The sequence below is a fragment of the Alligator mississippiensis genome, chromosome 4 (assembly GCF_030867095.1).
Source record: "Alligator mississippiensis isolate rAllMis1 chromosome 4, rAllMis1, whole genome shotgun sequence".
In the NCBI taxonomy this organism is placed as follows: Eukaryota; Metazoa; Chordata; order Crocodylia; family Alligatoridae; genus Alligator; species Alligator mississippiensis.
In genome coordinates, this window is record NC_081827.1 from 25,268,173 (window position 1) to 25,289,964 (window position 21,792).

A 21,792-nucleotide genomic window follows, 5' to 3' on the forward strand; every position below is an offset into this window, starting at 1 on the left:
ATAAAGCACAATCCTTTACAATAATGTTCACACACTGGTTTATATGTGGTACCCTGCTAAGATTTCTTTAAAAAAATATTACTGGACTCGAGAAAATAAAATTAAACAATAAAAGAAATCTCTCAAGGTAGGTCAACTTTTATAGTTAGCAACCTCAATAAATGCTTAAAAGCAGAATTCAGAAATACTCTGTAGCATCCACGTAGACTGCCCCAGTGCTAAAGTTTTGCCCCTTAACTTCTTTTCTTCCATGTCACAAATTTTTCTTCTAAAAACGTCTCTGAAATAAACAGGCAGACAAGGTTCTTTGGGTAAATTCAATATCTTTTATTAGACCAACTAAAATAGTTGGAAAAATTCTTCTTTGCAAGGTTTTCAGTACAAACATGCTTCATCAGGCTTGCAAAGAAGAATTTTTCCAACTATTTTAGTTGGTCTAATAAAAATATCAGACTTACCCAAAGAACCTTGTCTGCCTACTTTAGACCAACACAGCTACAGCCAACACCTCTGAAATAAATTTAAACTTTAGGGTAGTGATTCTCAACCAGGGTGTTGTGGCACCCTGGGGTGCTGCCAGACCCTTTGAAGAGTGCAGCAAGGTGCAAGGAGATAAGCAGGTAAGAACAGGCTCAGGCTTGTCCCTGATCTGGCCAATACTCCACTCCCACTGCTCAGGTCCTCTGCAAGGAGATAAACAATATAATATATAAATCAGTTCTTGAAATTTGATGCTGCTCAATTAAAAAAAAGTTATGGAGAGGTGCCTCAAGTCTAATGAGGAGAGTCCAGAAAGGTTGAGAACCACTGCTTTATGATAGGCACAGAAGTTACATTTGTAGCACTATAAATGCCTTCGGTAGCACTATAGAAATGTTGCACTTTGTAGTGAGCGTTACAAGGGGCCTCTTGGACCCCTGGCAATTCCTCTACTTCCTGACAGCCCACTGTAGCAAGCTGTCAAAAAAGCCCTGCGTGCACCTCCTGCCACTGCAAGAGCTGGTACCTCCACAGAGCTGCTGCAGCTGCTGATGCCAATGCTCTTTCACCAGTGTTGGTGGTGATGCTGCTACTCCAGGACCAGGACTAGAAGCACTCCTGGAGCAGTGGCTGTTAAAGCCAGAGTGTCTCCTTCCCTGCCAGGAGCTGATAGAGGCTGTCAAGTGCTGAGGCACTTCCCAGCATTGGAAATGCAGGTCCGTCAAGGACCTTAGAAATGGGTCAAAAAAGGAGATCATATTCCTTCCTGAATCATTGTTTGTTTAAAGAAATGTAACATTATAATTAGAAGACCCACAGTTAAAGACAGTCTTCGTTTATGTGTCTTGTAGAATATGGAGTACACTGTCATGTTTCACATGCTTTAATAAAGATATTTATTGGCTCAGTTTTGGGAAATTATATACAAGCCTTAACTTATTAAATTCTAATGAATGAACTCTTCCTATTATATTATAAAAAGCAAGTAAAACAGGCTACTAAAGTTTCCTTCAATATGTACCCTAGTTGCCACCATAATAAAAATGTTAACATATGAAGATTTGCAATTAGTTGAAGAATCATACAGCACCTCTGCTCTACAAAATTTTGGAAATCTCTGTTACGTACTCTATCAAGTAACCAAAACAAACTATACAGCATTTTACTACCCTAAATTACTGAAACGTGGAAAAATCTATCGTTTAATTTAGATTCTGAATAAGTAAATACTTTTATAAATAAAAACAGTATTTTAGGAAAATGAAAGGTAGCACTAATAACATAGCTAAAATTAATCATACTTTAAATTCTAATTAGAGCAGTCAACAAAATATAGTTCAGGGCCAATTATTTTCCTTAGATTTTTTTAAACCAATTAAAAAGGAAGAGACTTACACTTATTAGTAGCTGTCTTTTCACAGTTTTAATTACAAAACATTATCTTGACTGTGAACTGTAAGGAGGGTTTTATGTTTTCCCCTTGCCACGCTGAGACTTCGAGTTTAGTTAGTTTTTTTGGTTAAAAAAAAGTATTGCCTGCATTTTCTTTATAACAGCAGGCTCTCTCAAGCTGCCAAACTCTGTGTTAAAGTGCTAACTTACGCTACCATGCTGTGTTTCATATTCACTTCCCACTTTTGCTTAAATGTTTCTGCCAGGAAGTCAGAAGAAACGTGAAAATAAAACGAGTGTAGATAAATGTTTTATTGCAGCTCCTTTTTTTTCCTCATTATTCCCTAAAATCTCTTACTAACACTTCACTCAATGATGAGACTAATCCAGGGGTGGGCAAAATATGGCCTGCGAGCCAAATCCAGCCTGCCAAGGGATTCTATTTGGCCCATGGTGAGTCCCTTGGTCCCACCCAGCCCAGGCGCAAAAGCAGCCCAGGCCATGGCATGGTGCACGTGGCCAGTCCCGCTGACCCCAGGCAGCTGGACTCAGTTTCCCAGCAGCCTGGAGGCAGTGGCTCACTCTTCTCAGCTGCTGCTGCTAATGTCTCCACTACCACTGCTGGACCTGGCCCCACTGCCTGGGCACCCTGGACCGTCTACCCTGCACTGCACACATCGCTGGGGGCATTAGATGGAGCGGCTGACAGGGTTATCCATGGAGACTGGCTCCACAGGCAGGGAGCGCTCAGTTGGGCAGATGGGATGGGGCCATGGGCATATGGGGAGTGGTGTCTGGAAGTGGGATGGGTGGCTGGGGGCCAGGATCGTGAGGTGGAGACAATGTGGGACCAAGGTCTGGGGCATAGCCATGATCCATTCCCTGCACATCCCTGCCTGTGGAACTAGCACCCATTGCAGAGATGTGTGGGAAGTGGATCGAAGCTCTGCCCTAGGCCCTGGCCCTGTCACCATCCTGCAATCCTGGCTTCACCCACCCCACTCCCAGAGGCTGCTCCTCGCCTGCCTCTGGCTCCATTCCATCTGCCTGAGCGTGCCCTGCTGACGGGGGCCCCAGGCTGGTCTCCATGAAGACCCCGCCTGCCTGCCCTGTCCAGCACCCACATTGGTGGGTGCAAGGCAGACAGACCCAGGGCTGGATAGGATCAATTGCCTGTCCCTTTCCCCCACCATGCCAGATCAGCAGCCCCCCTCCGCCCTGCAACAGCTCACAAAAACTACTGAAGTAGCCCTCCAGCCCAAACAATTACCCACCCCTAGACTAATCTCACAAAGGTAGACATGCATTATGCACAGACACATAGACAAAGGATGTGGATGGACACTGATGACCAAATACAGTAGTACAATTACAAATGTTTAGTAGTGTTATGTTGATTTTGTACATGTCTGCCAACAGGCAAAAGAACAGTCCTCTGAAATGATCAAAGATCTGATAAACCTGGTTTTCAATGACCAGGCTATTGTAATACTCAGTGCAGAGATCTCCTGTGAGTAATGAACAAATTATATAGATTGCCCAACTGTGTAAGACCCTTTTAGTATGCCATGACTAACTACCCCTTGATTCAGTCTAAGAGTGCAAATATATCACTGAAGTTCATCACTGAAGCTTGGTTGTTGGTTGTAGCCGTGTCGGTCTAAGTACATAGGCAGGCAAGGTTCTTTGGGTAGATGCGATATATTTTTTTAGACCAACAAAATAGTTGGAAAAAATGTTCTTTGCAAGCTTTCGGGCACAAGTACCCTCCCTATGCCTGATGAAGGGTGTTTGTGCCCAAAAGCTTGCAAAGAACTTTTTCCCAACTATTTAGTTGGTCTAATAAAAGGTATCACATCTACCCAAAGAACCTTACCCATCACTGCAGATTCAAAATTGTTACTGTTTTATCCATTGCCACTTTTTAAGCAGAACAATCATTTCTAAAGTGCTTCATTGGCTGAGCATCTCTGCACTCTAACTTTCTGGAGTGCTATAAAGGCCCTTGAAAAGCTTCAATCATTACATCTGTCTATGCCTTCAGAAGTGTGAAGATTGGATGGGGCAAAAAGGTAAAGAAAATCCTTAGGTTCCTGAGAATTGGAGCTCTCTTCCCCCTGCCCAGGGGCACTCAATTTTCTTGTGAACTATAGGACAGGCTCTGAGACTGACTAGAAGGACAACGTAAGTCTCCTGTCTCCCTTGCAAGAAGGGCTAATAAGTATTTTCCCTTCCCACACTACCATTCAGGGAAGAAAAGCTCACCCATCCCCCCATCCCTTCTGTGCTAGAATTAGATTAGGACCATTTTTTTGGCATTTTGTTGCAAGTTTTATGCTAGTCATGCTAGCATGGGGGCTAGGAAGACACTTTTCCCTCATTTGCCAATTGGCCTGGGCAGTGTATTGGTTCACTTTTCTCTCAGCAGCCCAGCAAACTGGTGGGTAGGTTAGATTTTAACACAACTTGGCAGGTGCCTGATCAAGTAATTTTGCAACAAAGGATACAGTTCCCTGATAAACTGGAATGGAAGACAGATTAGGAGAAGGCATCTCTTACAGAAAACAAGGAAGGGGATTGGCACCTCTGTCATTTTTGGTACAGGGAGGAGAAACGCCCCCCTTCAAACCTTGGATGAGGGGAAGAGGGGAAGATACAAGCAAAGGTTCTGGGATCAAGATAATGTGGAAGGGTCTGATGGCAGCCCTCTAACTAGATGATACGAATAGAAGAAGGATGGATGACTTGCACTGGACAAAATACCGTCAGGTAAGTTCCCTAAGGTGTTACTTAAAGCTGGAGCCTAGTTAAGCCACATTTCTGCAGTGTAGTCTTTCCTCCTGCAGCATTAAGGATAAATGCTTTGTTATTTAAAGGAATCAGAACTTGTGGCAGAGGTGATATCTTTTATTTGACCAACTAGATTTCTGCAAGAAAAAAAAATCTTTAATTGCAAGCTTTCAGGCATAAGCCCCCTTCTTCAGGCATTGTTTAAATGCATTTATGCTAAATAGCTGCAAACAATTACAAATTCTGTTTCAGCACAGTTCAACTTCTCTGATTTCAACCAAATCACAAAGAGCAAGCATCTCACCTAGGATTTAATGACTACAAAAAAGGGAAGGACAAAGCAACACACTTACTTACATTTAAGTAACAACATGGTAGAATTCCTCAAGGCAAAATAAATGGTTTAGGAATTAACATTGAAATACATCCTTACTTGATAAGCATCTCATTTTTTAAATGTTCAATATTTCAAACAATGTTGGGGTTATCTTGTACATAAGAATGTGTTCTCCAAATAGGTCTCCTATGCTCTCAACTGAGAAACAGCATCTAATTTTGATACTGATACTGTGAGAGAGTCCAAATTTGAAGGTATATTATAGACAGTCTCTCAGCATAAACTAAAATCACCTTAAGGTTCTGAACACTCAGAGCAGCTGAAACCAAAATATAGCAGGAGCAAAATGTACCCTACCCTTTTTAAAAGCAAAATTTCACAAGTTGTCACAAGTTTGTAATATACATTTCAATTATCTCTGGCAAAGTTTAACATAGGTTCTACCTTAAAAAGCTTTTTTAAGCCAGCCTTAAAGAAGAGGTTTAAAGAAAACAAAATTAGATAGTGCCCATGAGAGATTTTATTTAACTATTATTTTTAAAAATATCTGTAAGAGGCAAGGGGTCCTTTTGTGCCCAAAAGCTTGTCCAACATCTTTCCCAACAGTACAATTGGTCCAGTAAAAGGTATTACAAAAAATTCTTGCCTCTCATACATTCCATGATCCCCCGCAGACCATACTTCTGTTTGGAGCGGTATAGCAGGCTGTTCTGTGCCATGCACAATAGCAGCGAACGGGACAGCGGCAGCTGCCGGGAGGAGGGCGGCAGCCAGAAAAATAGAGGTAGCAGCTGCTGCTTTTGCTCTCCCACCCAAAGTTGGAGACTGGGCCTGATACCATAGTTTCAGTATGCTACTGACAATAACGCTACCAAAAGTATCTATTTATAGATACAGCCCTCATTAAATAATATGTCTCAACTTTCATCTATTTCTTTATAATATCCATTTTAAAGCAAAAGGATTATGTTGTATCCTTTGGATAGTAGACCACTATCCTGATATAATAAATTTTGGCCCAACTTCCTTCTCCAGGCACACCTGTCTGATCCTTTCTAATTTTCAGTTTGGCTTTTGTCACTGCTAGTAAACCTGCTTGCAGACCTCACAGGAAGACGTGCACATGAGGAACCTAACAGTGACGAATAAAAGTGCAGCGCATGCAGTGCGTGACACATAATGTGCAACTGATCAAACAAAAGCAGTCAGAAAAACCATGACAAAAAAACCCAACTGTATTTATACACGTACCATGTGCACCTTTTCTCCCAAAATCGGGGTGGCTGTCTTCAGCAGTGAATCTGAATGTCTGCCCAGAATAGGAGCAGTGGCATGTGCTGAGGAAGTCAACTGACTTCATGACTCATTAGAATCTCCTTGATTCCTGCTAATTATTCTTCACTCAAAAGGTGTTAATGATGCACTCTCCTTTTTAATGGTTTTATTGCTCCACTAATCAAGGTACCCTTTCGTTGGCAATTTTGTTGAGAATTTAGCTACTCCTAGTCTCTCTTCTCCTATTTCACAGCTCTGCATACTATTTTTAGCTCTTTTCAAAATTCTGTATGTGCCCATGGAGTCCAGTCTTTAGCAGCAGTTACTGTTTCTGCTTTTGGCAGAGCAACCAAAAACTGCTAACAACTGAGCTCTGAAAGGGTTAAAACACTACCTTTTGCCTAAGCAGGAAAAGGAGGGTGAGTGAGCTGAAGATGAGGCTCTGTCCTTGTTCTATGCAGCCACAACTCTGGAAAAAGCCTTCTTTCTTCATTCTAACTTCCCAAAAAGGCACGTATCTTATTTCAGGGTATGTGGCATGCAAGAAAATAAGGTATATTAAAGGTCTTGTTGGAGTGATGTCCAGGAAACATGTAAGCAGCAAGGATTTTTGTGGGCGATAAGCAGGGATCCTCGTTTTCTGTGATTTAAAAAAATCCCCAATTTTCAGTTAAAAAAAAAAAAGTAACCGATAATCCACATTTCATTCCTGGAGTAGATCCACAGATTTTTAATTTTCTGTTAATGCCAAGATTTATTAAACCATTTTAATTTTTTTACCATGTAGATCTCCAATGTGTAATCTAAAGCTTCATCTAACTTTTGCCTTTTAATGTTAGTCATAGTCCTTAATAAATGGGCCTTGGTTTTAGTCATATGAAAAGTTAATGTGTTCCTTTTGTATTAACATGATCATTATGGTTTATAAGACATATGGGGCTAAGTTTTCCTGGTACAGCTCCATAAGAATGAGTTGTATTTCTCCAGGAATGAATTAGTAACCCCAAATCCACATTTTTCAGTGATTTAAATGAAACACCACTAGTGATTTAAATGAAAACACTAGTGGTGTTTCATTTAAATCATGGAAAAATGTGGGTTTGGGGTTACTTTTTTTAAAATGAAAATTGAGGATTTTTTTTTTAATTAGAGAAAACCAGGATCCATGGCAATAAGGCAGGGATATGTTTGGGGAAACTTTCAAGTGCAAGGCAAAAAGCTTACCTAAGCCTATCCCAACCATGTAATTAGTCCGATAAAAGATATTACCCACAAAATACTTGTCTGTTGCAAACTATATTAAAACAATTCTAGTAACAACTGACATGATTTCTGTTGGTGTCCTTTAAGCCTCCATTTCAAGACTGAATGGGTGTAGGAACAGATTAGGAAATCTAATTTATTGCACCAGTAGAGACTGAGCATTATCCTCATAATGCCCTTAGCCTCTGAAGGAAAGGTATGCTGCACTAAAAGAACACCCAACTGATTTATTCAGAGGCACAGAACCATTTAGATTATTTTCCTTTCTTATCAGATGCTTCAGTTTAAAATTGTGAAAAAAACAATATACGTATGCCACAAATTCTTCAAGAAAAAGATTTCTTTAAAATATCTTTATAAACTACAGGAAACAAAAAATGCATCTCTGAATATGTGTAAGCTGTTGCATAAGCCAACAGCATTATGTAAAGAGTTATTAATATAAAAATATTAGTTATTCCCAATTCCAATCCACTTAAAGCAGAGGAGAAAAAAGACCAAGAAGAGGATAATCTGTCACATTTTTTATGCTTCTGAAGGGGACAGTTTGGTGCTTACGCAAACTCTGACCCGTTGGCTCCCTGCAGCTGAAAGCACATCAAACGTAGTTTTTTGGAGTCTTATTAGATTAGTGCTTAACATAGTGGTATAGCTATAAATGTAAAATATATGCTCAACTTCTCTGGCAAATTGTATTTGGAATTATGTCTATTGCTTTCCCACATTGGAAGACTCATGCTTCAAGTTAAGTCCCAAATAAAGCCATAATTGTAGTTGTATTCACTGAATGAGTAATGTTTGTGGTAGTCCTATGGAAATGTAGTTGCTTTTGCAGGTATCAATATCAAATGCACCAGAAACACTAAACAAATTAATTGCAGAAGGCTTCTTATATTGCAAGTCTGACTTATGAAACGGTTGACACTGCAGAAACAATAAAAGAAAACATCTGACGATGGGAGTATACAAGACATTTATACAGGTCTAGCTTTTCTGACACTAGTCTACACACAAATGCCCAACATTACACCCCGGGGAATTACACAATTATGTGCATAAAATGTATGACCTCACATAATTGCATAATTCTGCATAATTTAATCCAGGTGAGCTCTGTGCCTCTACCTCTACGGGGCTCCCAGCACTCCAGCTGTGGGGCCCTTGTAGAGGCACTGAGTGCATGCGACTGGACAGCTGGTGAGTGGGGAGGGGAGCTGCTGCCTGCAGGATGGGGGGATGGGGTATGTGTGAGTGGGTGTAGGGTTTGTGGATGGATGTGGGCCCCCATGCCACATACCTGCTCCCCCCACCCCCCTATGGTGCATAGCCCCTGCTGCCAGCAGCAGCAGGCCCTTGGGGTATGTCTGCCGTGGCTCTAAAGAGCCCCACAGAGGCAAGCAGCTCCAGCTGAGTCCTGAGGGCTGCACATGGAGGCATGGAGCCAGTGTGGCCAGCCCACTGGCATATGCATTAGACCCAGGCCAGGGTGGCTCAGTGCCAGCACATGGGACTTGCAGAACCGAAGGTAGGAGCTGCACACCATCGGGCCAGGCTGGCCAGCTGGCTGCGTACCTCCACATGGGGCTTCCAGCACACCAGCAGAAAGCCACACGTGGAGACACAGTGCCCAACCAGCCCCATGGCATGCGGCTCCCTTGGCTGAACAGGGAACTCCAGAAAAGACGGGGGCAAAGAAAGAGCTTTATAGGCAGTGAAAGCAGGGGGCAGCCACCAAGAAGGAATACACCTCCCTGGAGTGCTATTGCAGGGAATCAGTTAGGCAGGCCAAGGCAGGACTGGAGCTTAGGCTGGCTACAACAATTAAGGACAATAAAAAGTCCTTCTACAGATACACAGCGAGCAAAAGGAAGGTGCAGAGTAACATAGGGCTCCTACAGAACAAATCAGGACAGTTGGGGGTTGACGCAAGGAAAAAGTCAGAGCTCTTCAATGAGTTCTTTGCTTCAGTATTCCTAAGTACTGATTAAGACAATTCCCTCACCTTGAACATAGACAGATGTCCAAAAGGCACCAAACCGCTAACTGTTAGTGCTGACTTAGTTACGGAGCACTTGGAAGGGCTGGATGGGTACAAGTCAGCCGGCCCGGATGACCTCCATCCACGGGTGCTGTTATAGCTGAGCCACTGGCACGGCTGTTTGAGTACTCATGTGCTCCGGCCAGGTCCCTGATGATTGGAAAAGGGCGAATGTGGTCCCCATTTTTAAGAAGGGAAGAAGGGATGAGCCAAGTAACTTTAGGTCAGCCAGTCTTACCTCTATCCTTGGGACAATACTGGAAAAAATCATCAAAGAGTGCATTTGTGATGGCCCAGCAGGGGATACGATGCTGAAAGGAAACCAGCACGGGTTCATCACAGGTAGATCCTGCCTGACAAACCTTATAGCCTTTTATGACCAGGTCACACACTGCCTTGACACAGGAGCTGAGGCTGATGTCTTCTACCTGGATTTTAAGAAGGCCTTCGACACAGTTTCGCATCTTATTCTCATAGCAGACTGTGGAGTGGACGCCTACAGAGTCAGGTGGGTGGCCAACTGGCTTAGGGACCGCACCCAGAGAGTGGTGATGGATGGGTTGTTCTCGGCCTGGAAGGAGGTGGGCAGTGGGGTCCCACAGGGTTCGGTCCTTGGACCAGTGTTATTTAATATCTTCATAAGCAATTTGGACAAGGGTGTGGAAAGCACCCTCTTCAAGTTCGCAGATAATACCAAGTTATGGGGCAAAGTGAACACAACGGAGGGCAGGGAGCAGATACAGGCTGATCTGGACAGGTGGATCGATGGGCAGAATGAAATAGGATGCAATTCAACAAAGATAAATGCAAGGTACTCCACTTAGGGAGGAGGAATCCCCAGCACACCTATAGGTTGGGGGATGACCTCCTCAGCAGCTCAGAGCAATCTTGGAGTCATAGTTGACTCCAAGATGAACATGAGCTGGAAGTGCAACAAAGCCATCAACAAGGCTAATCGCACCTTGTCATGCATTAGCAGATGCATGACCAACAGATCGAGGGAAGTGATGCTCCCCCTCTATGCCGCATTGGTCAGGCCACAGTTGGAGTACTGCGTCCGGTTTTGGGCACTGCACTTCAAGACACAGAAAATACGGAGAGGGTTCAGAGGAGGGCCACTCGTATGATTAGTGGCCTCCATGAAAGACCCTATGAGGGGAGGTTAAAAATCTGTTCAGCCTTCACAAGAGACGTCTGAGGGGAGACCTTGTAGCTGCCAATAAGTTTATCAAGGGAAGACAACAGGGAATTGGAGATGCACTATTTACCAGAGCACCCCTAGGAGTAACTAGGAATAATGAGTGCAAATTAGTAGAGAGTAGATTCCAGTTTGACATTAGGAAGAAATTTTTTACAGTAAGGGTCGCCAGATCCTGGAATGGGCTTCCAAGAGAGGTGGTGCTATCACCTAACTTGGAGGTCTTCAAGAGGAGGCTTGACAGTCACTTGGCTGGGGTCACCTGACCTCGGTCCTCTTTCCTGCCAGGGGCAGGGGGTCAGACACGATGATCCTTTGTAGTCCCTTCCAACTCTACAGTCTAGGAATCTATGAGAGCCAGAGCAGGCAGAGTACGGGTCTGCATATGTGCGTTATAAATGCAAAACAAACAAACAAAAAGGTTTATGTCAGTAGTTTAAAATGCCTTGCACCATTACTAAATATTGTTTTTTAGATTGGCATCAGCTGGTATGGTTGGTTAATCATTGGCTATTGGTATCAGCCAAGAAAATAGTTATCAGTGCACCCCTAGAAATGACCTTAGCAGGAGTATTCTGGATGGACCTGAAAATGATTGGGGTGAAGAGTAAAGAAAGCTGCAATAACCAAGAGAAGAGATGAAGTCTGAATAAGAATATTTGGTGCTGGGGGTAGAAGGGTGAGAGAGAGAGAGAGAGAGCGAGAGAGAGAGCATGCGTGCAAGCAAGAGACAGATCTTATACAGAAATTCACGTGAGGTTTGACAGCTATTAATAACTATCGTGGTTTACAATATGGAATAAGAAAATAAAGAACTAGATGTCTCCTTATACGCTGATCACCTTAAAAATAAAATTCTGATCCCTCAAGCAAAGCCAGAATTAAATGTACTCAGAGGATGCGTATGTACTCTGATACAGTGGAATTCTGTTGTGATTTAGGAACCAACTTTTTGTGTGTCCTTTCCCCCATCTCTGAAGTTCTGAGTATGTTACCTCCTTGTAAAGGATGAATTCAGCAACACTTAATGCAACCCAGAAAGACCAGCTAAAAAAAATACAAAATATATTCCAAAAAATATAATACCTAGGACCCATTAGAAGAATCTAGAAAACTAATACAAATTTAGGCAGAAAAAGATCATCTAAAACTTTCAATTGAACATAAAGCCTTCGCAAACACAAAATTATGTAATGAGAGAAAGAAAAGTCACTGTAGTTTCCCCCTAAATAAAACACCATTAAATATATTACCTAAGAAATATATTTATTTCATGAAACCATGTTTGAAATTATAGCAGTAAAATGAGCCTCAACATTTAAAATGGTAATTAAAACAAATTTCATTTAGGGAAGTTTAAGTTGTACATTTTATTTTGTATGCTATTCTTATATGCTAATGAGGAAGGAAACAAGAAAATGAATGGGACAAATTCATTCCTGGAGAAATACAACTCATTCTTATGGAGCTGTACCAGGAAAACTTAGCCCTATATGTCTTATAAACCATAATGATCATGCTAATACAAAAGGAACACATTAACTTTTCATATGACTAAAACCAAGGCCCATTTATTAAGGACTATGACTAACATTAAAAGGCAAAAGTTAGATGAAGCTTTAGATTACACATTGGAGATCTACATGGTAAAAAAACTAAAATGGTTTAATAAATCTTGGCATTAACAGAAAATTAAAAATCTGTGGATCTGCTCATAATTTCTTGAGGGATAAGACTCATTTTGAAAAGTTAATGACAGGAATTTCTGTGTGGATAGAAACTGCACACAAAAAATGAGAAATCAAGACATTGTCAATGACACTCTTGATCTTAGAGCAGCTTTTAGTGGTTATTAACTCTCTCACATGAAATTTAATCAACTGTAAAGCTAATATGGTTCACTATGAGAACAGATGGTGAGACATTACTTAAATATAACACTTTATTCTTTTATGTAGCTTTTTGATCTGTAGACTGCATAGCACATAATATAAACTTACTGCTGAATCAATAAAAAAGCCAAACATTACTTTGATGAAAGCTTTTTAAAAAGTTGTACAGCATAGTTTATTCAAAGTTAGCTTCTAACATGTAGATTGGACAAAGTTCTATCTACTAGTTTAAGGACTTGCAAAATACCCAGAAAATATAGATTTATAAAAATCCATAAGGTTTAATTTAAATTTGAGAAAACAGTTACTAAGAGACTAACAATATACCAGGTAAAATATCAAAACTCTACTTTTAAACCCCATAATTAAACTAGTTAACATGATTTTTTATAATTTCAAGTTAATTTCTGTTTCTTTTTAACTGAACCAAAAATATCACTAACGGAGAAAATCCATAAAATTCAAAGTCATGGTTGATCAACAATCTTTACTTGCAATGGGCTATCTTCTTTTGGTATAAAGATCATCCAGATATAATCTTTTGTGATAATGGGGCACTTGGGCTTCTACAAACCTTGCTGTTCACTGTAGCTTTTAAAAACTAATCTACATTGGGAGAAAAATCCTAACTGTTAAAGGTATTGTTTGACAACATTGCCACCTACTGTACATTCTGAACCAGCATGAAGTGTGTTGTAGAAACCTGTGTCCTGTAACAAAATTTGCTACAGAGAAGGTAGGGAAGGTTTGTGTGCTAGTTACATAAATTGTGCATGAAGCATTTTATAATCTGATATTGCTAATTACAGTGTTTTGATACATAATCATTTGAATCTCAAAAAAATCACCACATTTTCTATAATGCAATGTTTTCTATTAAAAAAACTAACACCCTGTGACAGAAATTAAGGAGAATCATAGCTATACCTCATCACTTAAACTGCAACTTGATGTCTCCTCAATTTAAAATTGCCTGAATTATGTTAGTCACCCAAATATAATTTGCCACCTGGAACAAGAAAAACTACAATGTTCTAAACCAGTGGCTTCCAATCTCTTCATGGGCCATGATGCTCCTTGCAGGCTCTTGACCCAGCTGCCAGGTAGCTTGTGGTCATACAGACAAGACTGCTTCTGGTCTGAGCCTACATGTGATAACTGAATTGCTGTAGGGCCTTTGATCCCCCTCATAAGTTCCCTTACTTCAAGAATGGCTGCTTTTAAATAGTAAGAATCAGAGCATTAGAAATCTAATCTATTGATATAAAGTCTTTCCAATAACTTAATCCTTCAGGTCTTAAATTCCAATTTGAGGGAGGCTAAGAGGAAACTTCCCCTGAGGGCAGTCTGTCCTGTAACTGCCAGCTGCACGATTTTTTACACTTCTAAAGCAGCTGGTACCAGGCAATGCTGACAAATCTACACTGGACTAGACAGACTTCTGAGCCCATCCAGAGCAGAAATCCTTCATTGTCCTAGGATTTGGGAGGGGTTCTTTTTTACCATGCCCAATTATATTTGCTGAAAATTTTGTAAGTTTGTGTGAAAGCTGAAAATCAGATAAGAGGATCCTGATGAAGGATTTAATCGGCAGTGGGGAAGTCCTTGGATTTCTTAATTGTATGTTTCCATACCAACAAAGTTTCTGCCACTTTGCAAGGAGGTTGAATCTAAATATATCAGAAAGTATCTCTTCAGAGATAAACCCTGGTTGAATCCAGGTTATAGAGGACAATGAGCTGAATGTGAGCTAGCAGTGTGCCCTTGTTGCCCAGAAGCCTAACAGCATCCTGGGCTGCATTGGTAGGTGTGTTGCCAGGATGTCAAGAAAAGTGATTATTCCCCTCGATTCAGCACTGGTGAGGCCACATGTGGAACGCTGTGTTCAGTTTTTTCCCCCTTTCACTCCCAAGTACAGAAAGGATGTGGACAATTTGGAGAGGGTCCAGCAGAGGGCAACAAAAATGGTGAGAGCATGACTTATGAAGAAAGACTGAAGGAACAGAGGGGATTTAATAGCAGCCTTCAACTACCTGAAGAGGGATTCAAAAGAGGATGGAACTAGGCTGTTCTCAACAGTGACAGATGACAGAGCAAGGAGAAACCATCTCATGTTGCAGCAAGGGAAGTTTAGGTTGGGTATTAGGAAGAATTTTCTCACTAGGAGGGTAGTAAAACACTGGAACAGGTTACCCAGAAAGGTGGTGGAAGCTGCATCCTTGGAGGTTTTCAAAACCTGGCTAGACAAAGCTCTGGCTGGGATGATCTAGTTGGGGATGGTCCTGCTTTGAGCAGGAGGTTGGACTAGATGACCTCCCAAGGTCCCTTCCAACCCTCATTTTCTATGATTCTATGAATCCAAGACCTAAAAAGCATAGGAAGAACCAGGTTTTGAAAGCAAATGTTAAAAGAGAACTTCAAAGCAAAAGGGGACAGCAGAAAAGTATTGGAAGTTTATAAGGATTCTCAAAGTTTAGGAGACAAAAATCAGATTGATAACAGGAAGCTAGGCTTAACTCAGCAGTGGAGTTCTGTTGACACTTAACACATCTAAAGTGCTAGCAAGAACCCTGGATTTACTTTTTCTCACAAACACTGTAGCTGTGCTGCCATCTAGTGAAACATTATTTTGTGCAGCATTTATGATTTGGTACAAGATTAGTAGAAACAAACAGCTAAGACAGCGTATGAAAAAGATAATCAACAAGATCCCAATCAAAAAGGACCCTACCAAAAAAACCGAAACAGCTTTCATGACCTCGCATAATAAACTTCCCAGTACCTTTTGTTAACTATGACCAACTGCTATAATTCAGTACCGAATGCCTTAATTTGTGCTAGTCTCATGCTTTTGCATGTTCTTGTCCTTCGGCAAGTTACTAGTCTGACTGACTCCAGTAGGGTTTCTATGAGAAGAGGGAGCCACCAACACAGATAATATTCCACAATCAGGGCCAAAGTGAAGAATTAAAATGTTTCAGGGCATTACACATATCCAACAAAATTTCTTCAGAAACAAAGAAAAAAATTACACTGAATCTTAGGTTTAAATTGCTGATATAGGTTATTTCTCAACATAAGCCACAATGTACTTTTTACCAGACCATTACTTATACTACAAAGTCAAAAAACCCTACACCTATAATTACTTTAAAAGAATGTAGTAAAGCCCTTTCAGAAATTTTAAGGGAAAAAAAATACTAGTAAAACTGCACTCACCTGGGAAAATATATTTCCAGTCGGCGCAACTCTCTTGTCCACAATACTATATAATATTGCTAACAGTCTGTCCAGAGGGAATGGCTTTGGCCCAAGTAGGTGATTGCTGGTCTGCAATAGAGGCAAAGAAAGAAAGAGTTCAATTATGTAGATTTTTCTGAAGCACAGCATCATTGGATATTATACATTATACCGTTTAGTCTCCAGATGGTAATGTATTTACTGTGTCCTTTCCAAATGCCAATTTATACCTTAAAAATACTGGAGAGAGACAATCAACTCCTTATAAAGTTACACCCCACAGAGCCCCATTTAACCTGGCAAGTGTCCAAAATGCTCTATGCATAATAAATAAGAACACTTGGGCATAACAGAATGCTTTGCGCCAAACCTCCGCTCTGTATCATGGAATTGAAAGAAGAAATATATCTTTTAAATGATTCAGTCCAACCTCAGGACAGAAGTTGGTGGACTATATTTCCTGGTATTCTTCAGATGTAAGCAGCATTCTCAAATTATTTTATTATTTGTTAGTAATGTGGGCTAAGCTCTTTAACACATCTTGCATTGCCATTTTGTCACATTTCTTTAGCTGAAGCACTTGTGCTTCCCTTTCCCTACATTCCTCCTGCCAAGATGTTCTTTTACTCATAAATGGTATAGCCTATCATTACTGCTCAACTTAAGTAGTATCTTGTCCCATAAGCAGTTCTAGGTCTGAATAAAATTGAAACAACTGACAAAGGTAAATAAAATGTATCTGAATTAAGGAATATGTTCAACAATAACTTCTGTACTTGCCCCTGACTCTTTACTTAAGCTGAGTAAGAACTCCTGCCACAAATAACAGTTGGGCTTGAAAAGAAGAATAACCAGCAGATACATAATGACTACTGCATTCAAAAGCTTGTCTAAGTCAATTGATGAATCAAGTCTGCTCCAATGCATTCTAATTAGAATGTGTTGAAGCGCATGTATAGGTACCCATATGCACTCCTAAAAAAACCTCCTGGATTCTGGCAAGGATGGTTACTTTAGAAAAGAAGCAGAAGGGGGAGACCCAGAAAATAACGTTTTCCTCCAGGGAAAAAAATAGGTTCCTTAAATTTTCCATTAGCTGTTAGTGAGTTTTTCAGGAAGTACCCATCAGTTTGCTTCATTATTGAAGTACTCTAGACTGTTTTGTTTAATGGTCTTGGGTAAGGCAATAGATTCTAAGGTAATAGAATATGTATCAGAGCATCTCCAAGACATGTTATCAGCCCCTTTGCAGCAGGTGAGAGGATTGCAATGGTAAACAGAGCACAGACAAAGTGACTTAACCACATCTATGCACATGGCCAGTGACAAAGCCTAAATCTGAAAGCATATAGGTTCCCAATTCGATGCCTCAGACACAGGATTATCCTTCCTCTCCTCAAATCCAAAAAGGTGTCTATGGCTAGCTTGCCTTAAAACAAAACACACAGGTTAACAAATTCCTCAGAGGACAGGTTCTGTTTTTGATTTATTGCCTACAATCAGGATATAATCTATTCCACAGGTTTCAAAAATATACCCTGCAAAGCTGCTTTATCTGGCCTCCCAGGCAACTAAAAGCTGGGGGCATTTCCAAAGGCAAGCAACCTGTTGCAGGCTACCGATGCAGTCCTTATTGCCCTGCAGCCATTTGATCTATCACTGTTGCCACCATTGCAGCAAACAGTTATTTGGCCCACGCACTTGCCTTACCTCCTTCACCGCTGACCCCATACCAGAGCCGCTGCAAGGCCAAGGTCAGACCTAGAGCTACCACTGTGACTGTGTGCCCTGGGCCAGAGCCACCATGTGCCCTGGACTGGATCCAGTCCACAAGAAGCCCGGCAGTCTGGATCTGGATCAGGGCGCAAAGCAAATTTGACACCCCTGATCTATTCTATGAGAATGAGAATAAGACCTTCCTGCTATGTGTATTTTCTCAAACTACTATAAAAACATCCTTTTGGTTTTGGACGCTACTAAAGTCAGAATTGTTAGAATTGTTTTCTTTCAACATAGTCCAGCTCACTTAATGGACTTGCATAAAGTCAGTAAAATTGCTTCTACTTTAACTTCTTCCAATAAAGAAAAGTCATGTGTAGTCACAGGAGCTTTGTAATTGCTTTCCCTACATTGCATCAAAGTCTTTGAATTCTCCTGGGGGGTAGAATTACCTGCAGAATCTGGAAATAAACCGAGAACAATGCTGAAATCAGCTATAAAGTTCTGCTCCAAAACTAACTCCAAATGACCATAACTATTTAGGATTTTCTAAAATTACGAATGTACTCAAGAATGTGCAATACTCTCTAGATTTCTGAATGAAAAAGAGTATGAATTACCTAGTCCAATGGTGAAGTTGGCAGCAAGTATACAATGGGGGTGGGGAAAAGAAGAAAAACCTTGTTCCTATGAAATTGCTACAATATTCTAGATAGGAAAAATGGGATACATGCCAGACAAAAGAAGCAGTTAGTTAAAGGTGCTCTGATATTTGTTTGAGTGGTCTTAATTAAAAATAAAGACTAATGAAAATTTATCAGTGTTCCAGGACAGAGTCCATCTCAACAATTAACTTTTATTTTATTTTTTTAAGTCTGCTATAAAACAATTAGGGATTGAGTAAATTCATATGGCAGCAACTGCAGAGATATTTAAAATGCCCTGAATTATAAACCTTCTTACTACATTCTAAAAAAACTTATTCTAAGTATCTGGGAGCTGTAATTGTGCCTCATTAAAAGAAGCATGAAGAATAATTTTTTAAAACTAAACTATTATCTCACTAGCCCTACTGGGGAGAATATTACTTATGCTACTATTCCAGCCCAAAGTACCTATTTGAGGGGTGCTGTCCAGGAGGCAGCACAAAGCAGCAATTTTTCAGTTTTCTATTCCACTTTTCCTACCAGACCACAGAAGACTCACTTGATTTAATAAAGATGCAGAGATAACCTTTTGTGTGATTGGACATTGAGAGGCAAACTTAACCTTTTGAAGCCACTGATGCAGCAGACATAACACCAAGTTTTCACAAAAATAATGGAAATCTATGCATATGTAGAAAAAAGGGCGCAAGCATTCTTATACCTACACCAAGCACAGAATTACCACAACTGTATACAAAAAGCAATTTAGATTACTAGTTTTTTGCAGACCTAAACTCTAACAACTTGTTCATACACAGGATACGGGCACAAATGGAGATGCATAACAAGATACAATCTAACCACTTGCAGTATACAATCAGTTTTCACATTCTCAGAGTAAAATGTTGAAAACGTATGCAAACGTTTCATGAAAAAAAAGAGTAGTCTTTCTAGAGAACAACATAAAGCATGTGCTTTGCTTAATGCTTCAGGGGGTTAGGTTGTAGCCATGTTGATCTAAGAACATAGGCAGACAAGGTTCTTTGGGTAAATTCGATATCTCTTATTAGACCAACTCAAATAGTTGGAAAAATTCTTCTTAGCAAGCTTTCAGGCACAAACACCCTTCCATCAGGCTGAGGAAGGGTCTGCAGATGGTCTGTGCTCTTCCTGGATGGAGTGGTAAAGCTGGTAGAGGTCAGTACATATGCAAGCAAGTCACTCAGTTAAAAGGTAAATTGAGGAGGTCAGTATGTGAGAGACAAGTGGGGTTGGGAGGAGGGGGAATTAATGTATCTGTAGTCAAAAGATGGGAGGGTGGGAGGGAGAAGGGAATGAGAATAGTTGGTAAAAAGTAGAGGGTTAACCTGGGGAGTCAGATGTTAGGCAGGTTATAATGTGTTCTAAATCCAGTGTCTATATTAAGTCCATGATTTTTTGTATCCAGTAGGTTGATGAAATGAAGTTCATAGGCTCGTCTGTGAAAGACATTTTGTAAATTCCCTTTGCTTAAGGCTTAGAACTTCTATATCCTAACATGCCAAACCCCGAGCAGTTCACTACTCTGCCATGCTCCTTGTCAGCTTACAGTGACAGCTAATTCCATTCAGTAGCTACTCTCTCTCTGATCAAGTTGTCCTACCTCTTCCCCTTCTTTTTTAGGCTTTTAGGCTTTTTAGGCTCTTTATTTTCTTCTTTCCTAATAAAAAAAAGGAACTACCTTGACATTTTTCACAAATTTGTTAAGAAAGCCTACAAACAAAAGAATATATGAAGTAACTCATCTCTTGTAAAAACACAGTGGGCTTTGGACTAGTTTTTAATTTATCTAGCCTTAATTCACCCCTGTCACTTTATTGGTGTTAGAGAAATCATCACAATCTGAAATGTTACCAAACTTGCTCTCAAACCACCAAGGAACCAGAGCGTTTCATTAAAAAGATAGAAATGGGAACAGGTAACTTACTGTTCTATACACTGCAAAGATCTATGGCTGCTGACAGACGTGAAAGAAAAACAAACAAACCGCGCTTTACTGGAAGAGGCAGCACGCTAGTTTGAACTGGCTCCATTGTGTCTGCATAGACCGTGAGCTTCAGATGGGTTTTTTGGTGCTTTCATCTGAAGCTGATTCAATTAGCTATTAAATAAAAGCACCAAAAAACCCCCAATGAAGCACCCAATTTACACAGACATTGGGCAAGCTGGGTTGAACTAATGCAATGCCTCTTCCAGGCACGTGCTGGGTTCGGTGTGGGAGCGCACCAAGTTTAAGGTAAAGTGCCGGTTTGGGGGAGTTTTCTTATGTCTATCAACATCCTCCGTGACTACATCCACTTCACGTACCACGGTGGCTTCCAAGAGCCCTTAATGAAAAAGGTACCTATAACTCAGATTATGATTTTTTAATGATCATCAGAGCATTGTAAACTTACATAAGCTTCCATTTAGAAATCATTTTTGTTGCTAACATGATATGATTTCATTTTACAGTAAAAATACTAAGAAACAAAAACCAAAGTCACACCAGATGAGTCTTTACATTTTAAATAGCTTCCACATGGATATCTTAAGCATTACAGACTATTAGTATATATAAAATTCAATTCAACAGAAGAAACAAAGATAAATTGCTATCTAGACAAATAAAAACAGTAAAATAAAAGTTGTTCACAAGAAATTCAGCAACTGTCAACTTTTGTTCTCTGCAGTCAGTGTTGTCCACAGTATTCAGATCCATTTATCATATAAACTAACAAAGTTCTGATGTGAGAAGCATTGTTTCTGTTTAAGTTGGCATCACACTTTCTATGCTTTGACATTCAACTTCACTTTTAGCAGCGTACCTCAATTTATTTTTACTGCCAGTATAGATAGGATTAAAGGAGGATTTCAGAAAGAAAGCTGGTTTCTAAATCATTTTGGGGAAGGACATATCTCAATCACAACATCAGCACTTTAGTAGTGCTAGTTATCAGTAAAATGCAACATTCACCTCCTCTGTGAAGTAAAGGCATTGCCAAAAGACGTTATAAGTTTCTAGAATCCAGGTGGTGTCACCAATGTTATCTTGTAGCTAAAAAAAACTGGTGTGAAAAATACATGGAAACAAAGTAACAAAATGTTATTAAAACCACATTTACTGACAGATCATTTCAGTATAATTCCCTCAGCCAGAGTCCATGGAGGCTATATAGGTACTAACAGTGATTGCAGAGTCCCTTCCTAACCCTCTAGTTCTAAAATTACTTGTATATTTTTCTGATTCCCTAACATCTCATTTGTATAACCAGTGTAGGTTTTGTCAATAAACCTATGGTATATAAACAAGTCCCCCATTTAGCTAACACTCATGTTTAGCCCAGAACAGTGCAGAGAATTGCACAGCTACATTACAGTAATTTCACAAATGTATCTATTATACACCTTCTATTTTGGTTTAACCCTGATATTTGAATTTCCAGATGTATTTGCTACCAACAGTTTCTTGTGGATAAGTCTATTGAATCCAATATGGACAG

General features: G+C 40.2%; 1 protein-coding gene across 1 annotated transcript in view; it reads right to left on the bottom strand.

The window, feature by feature from the left end:
- Positions 1–21,792, bottom strand: part of ORC5 (origin recognition complex subunit 5) — a 156,846-nt gene that overhangs the window by 62,150 nt on the left and 72,904 nt on the right. The window contains exon 13 of the mRNA XM_006263721.4: positions 15,885–15,995. Coding sequence (XP_006263783.2) covers positions 15,885–15,995 — 111 coding nt within the window. The remainder of the gene's footprint in view (positions 1–15,884; positions 15,996–21,792) is intronic.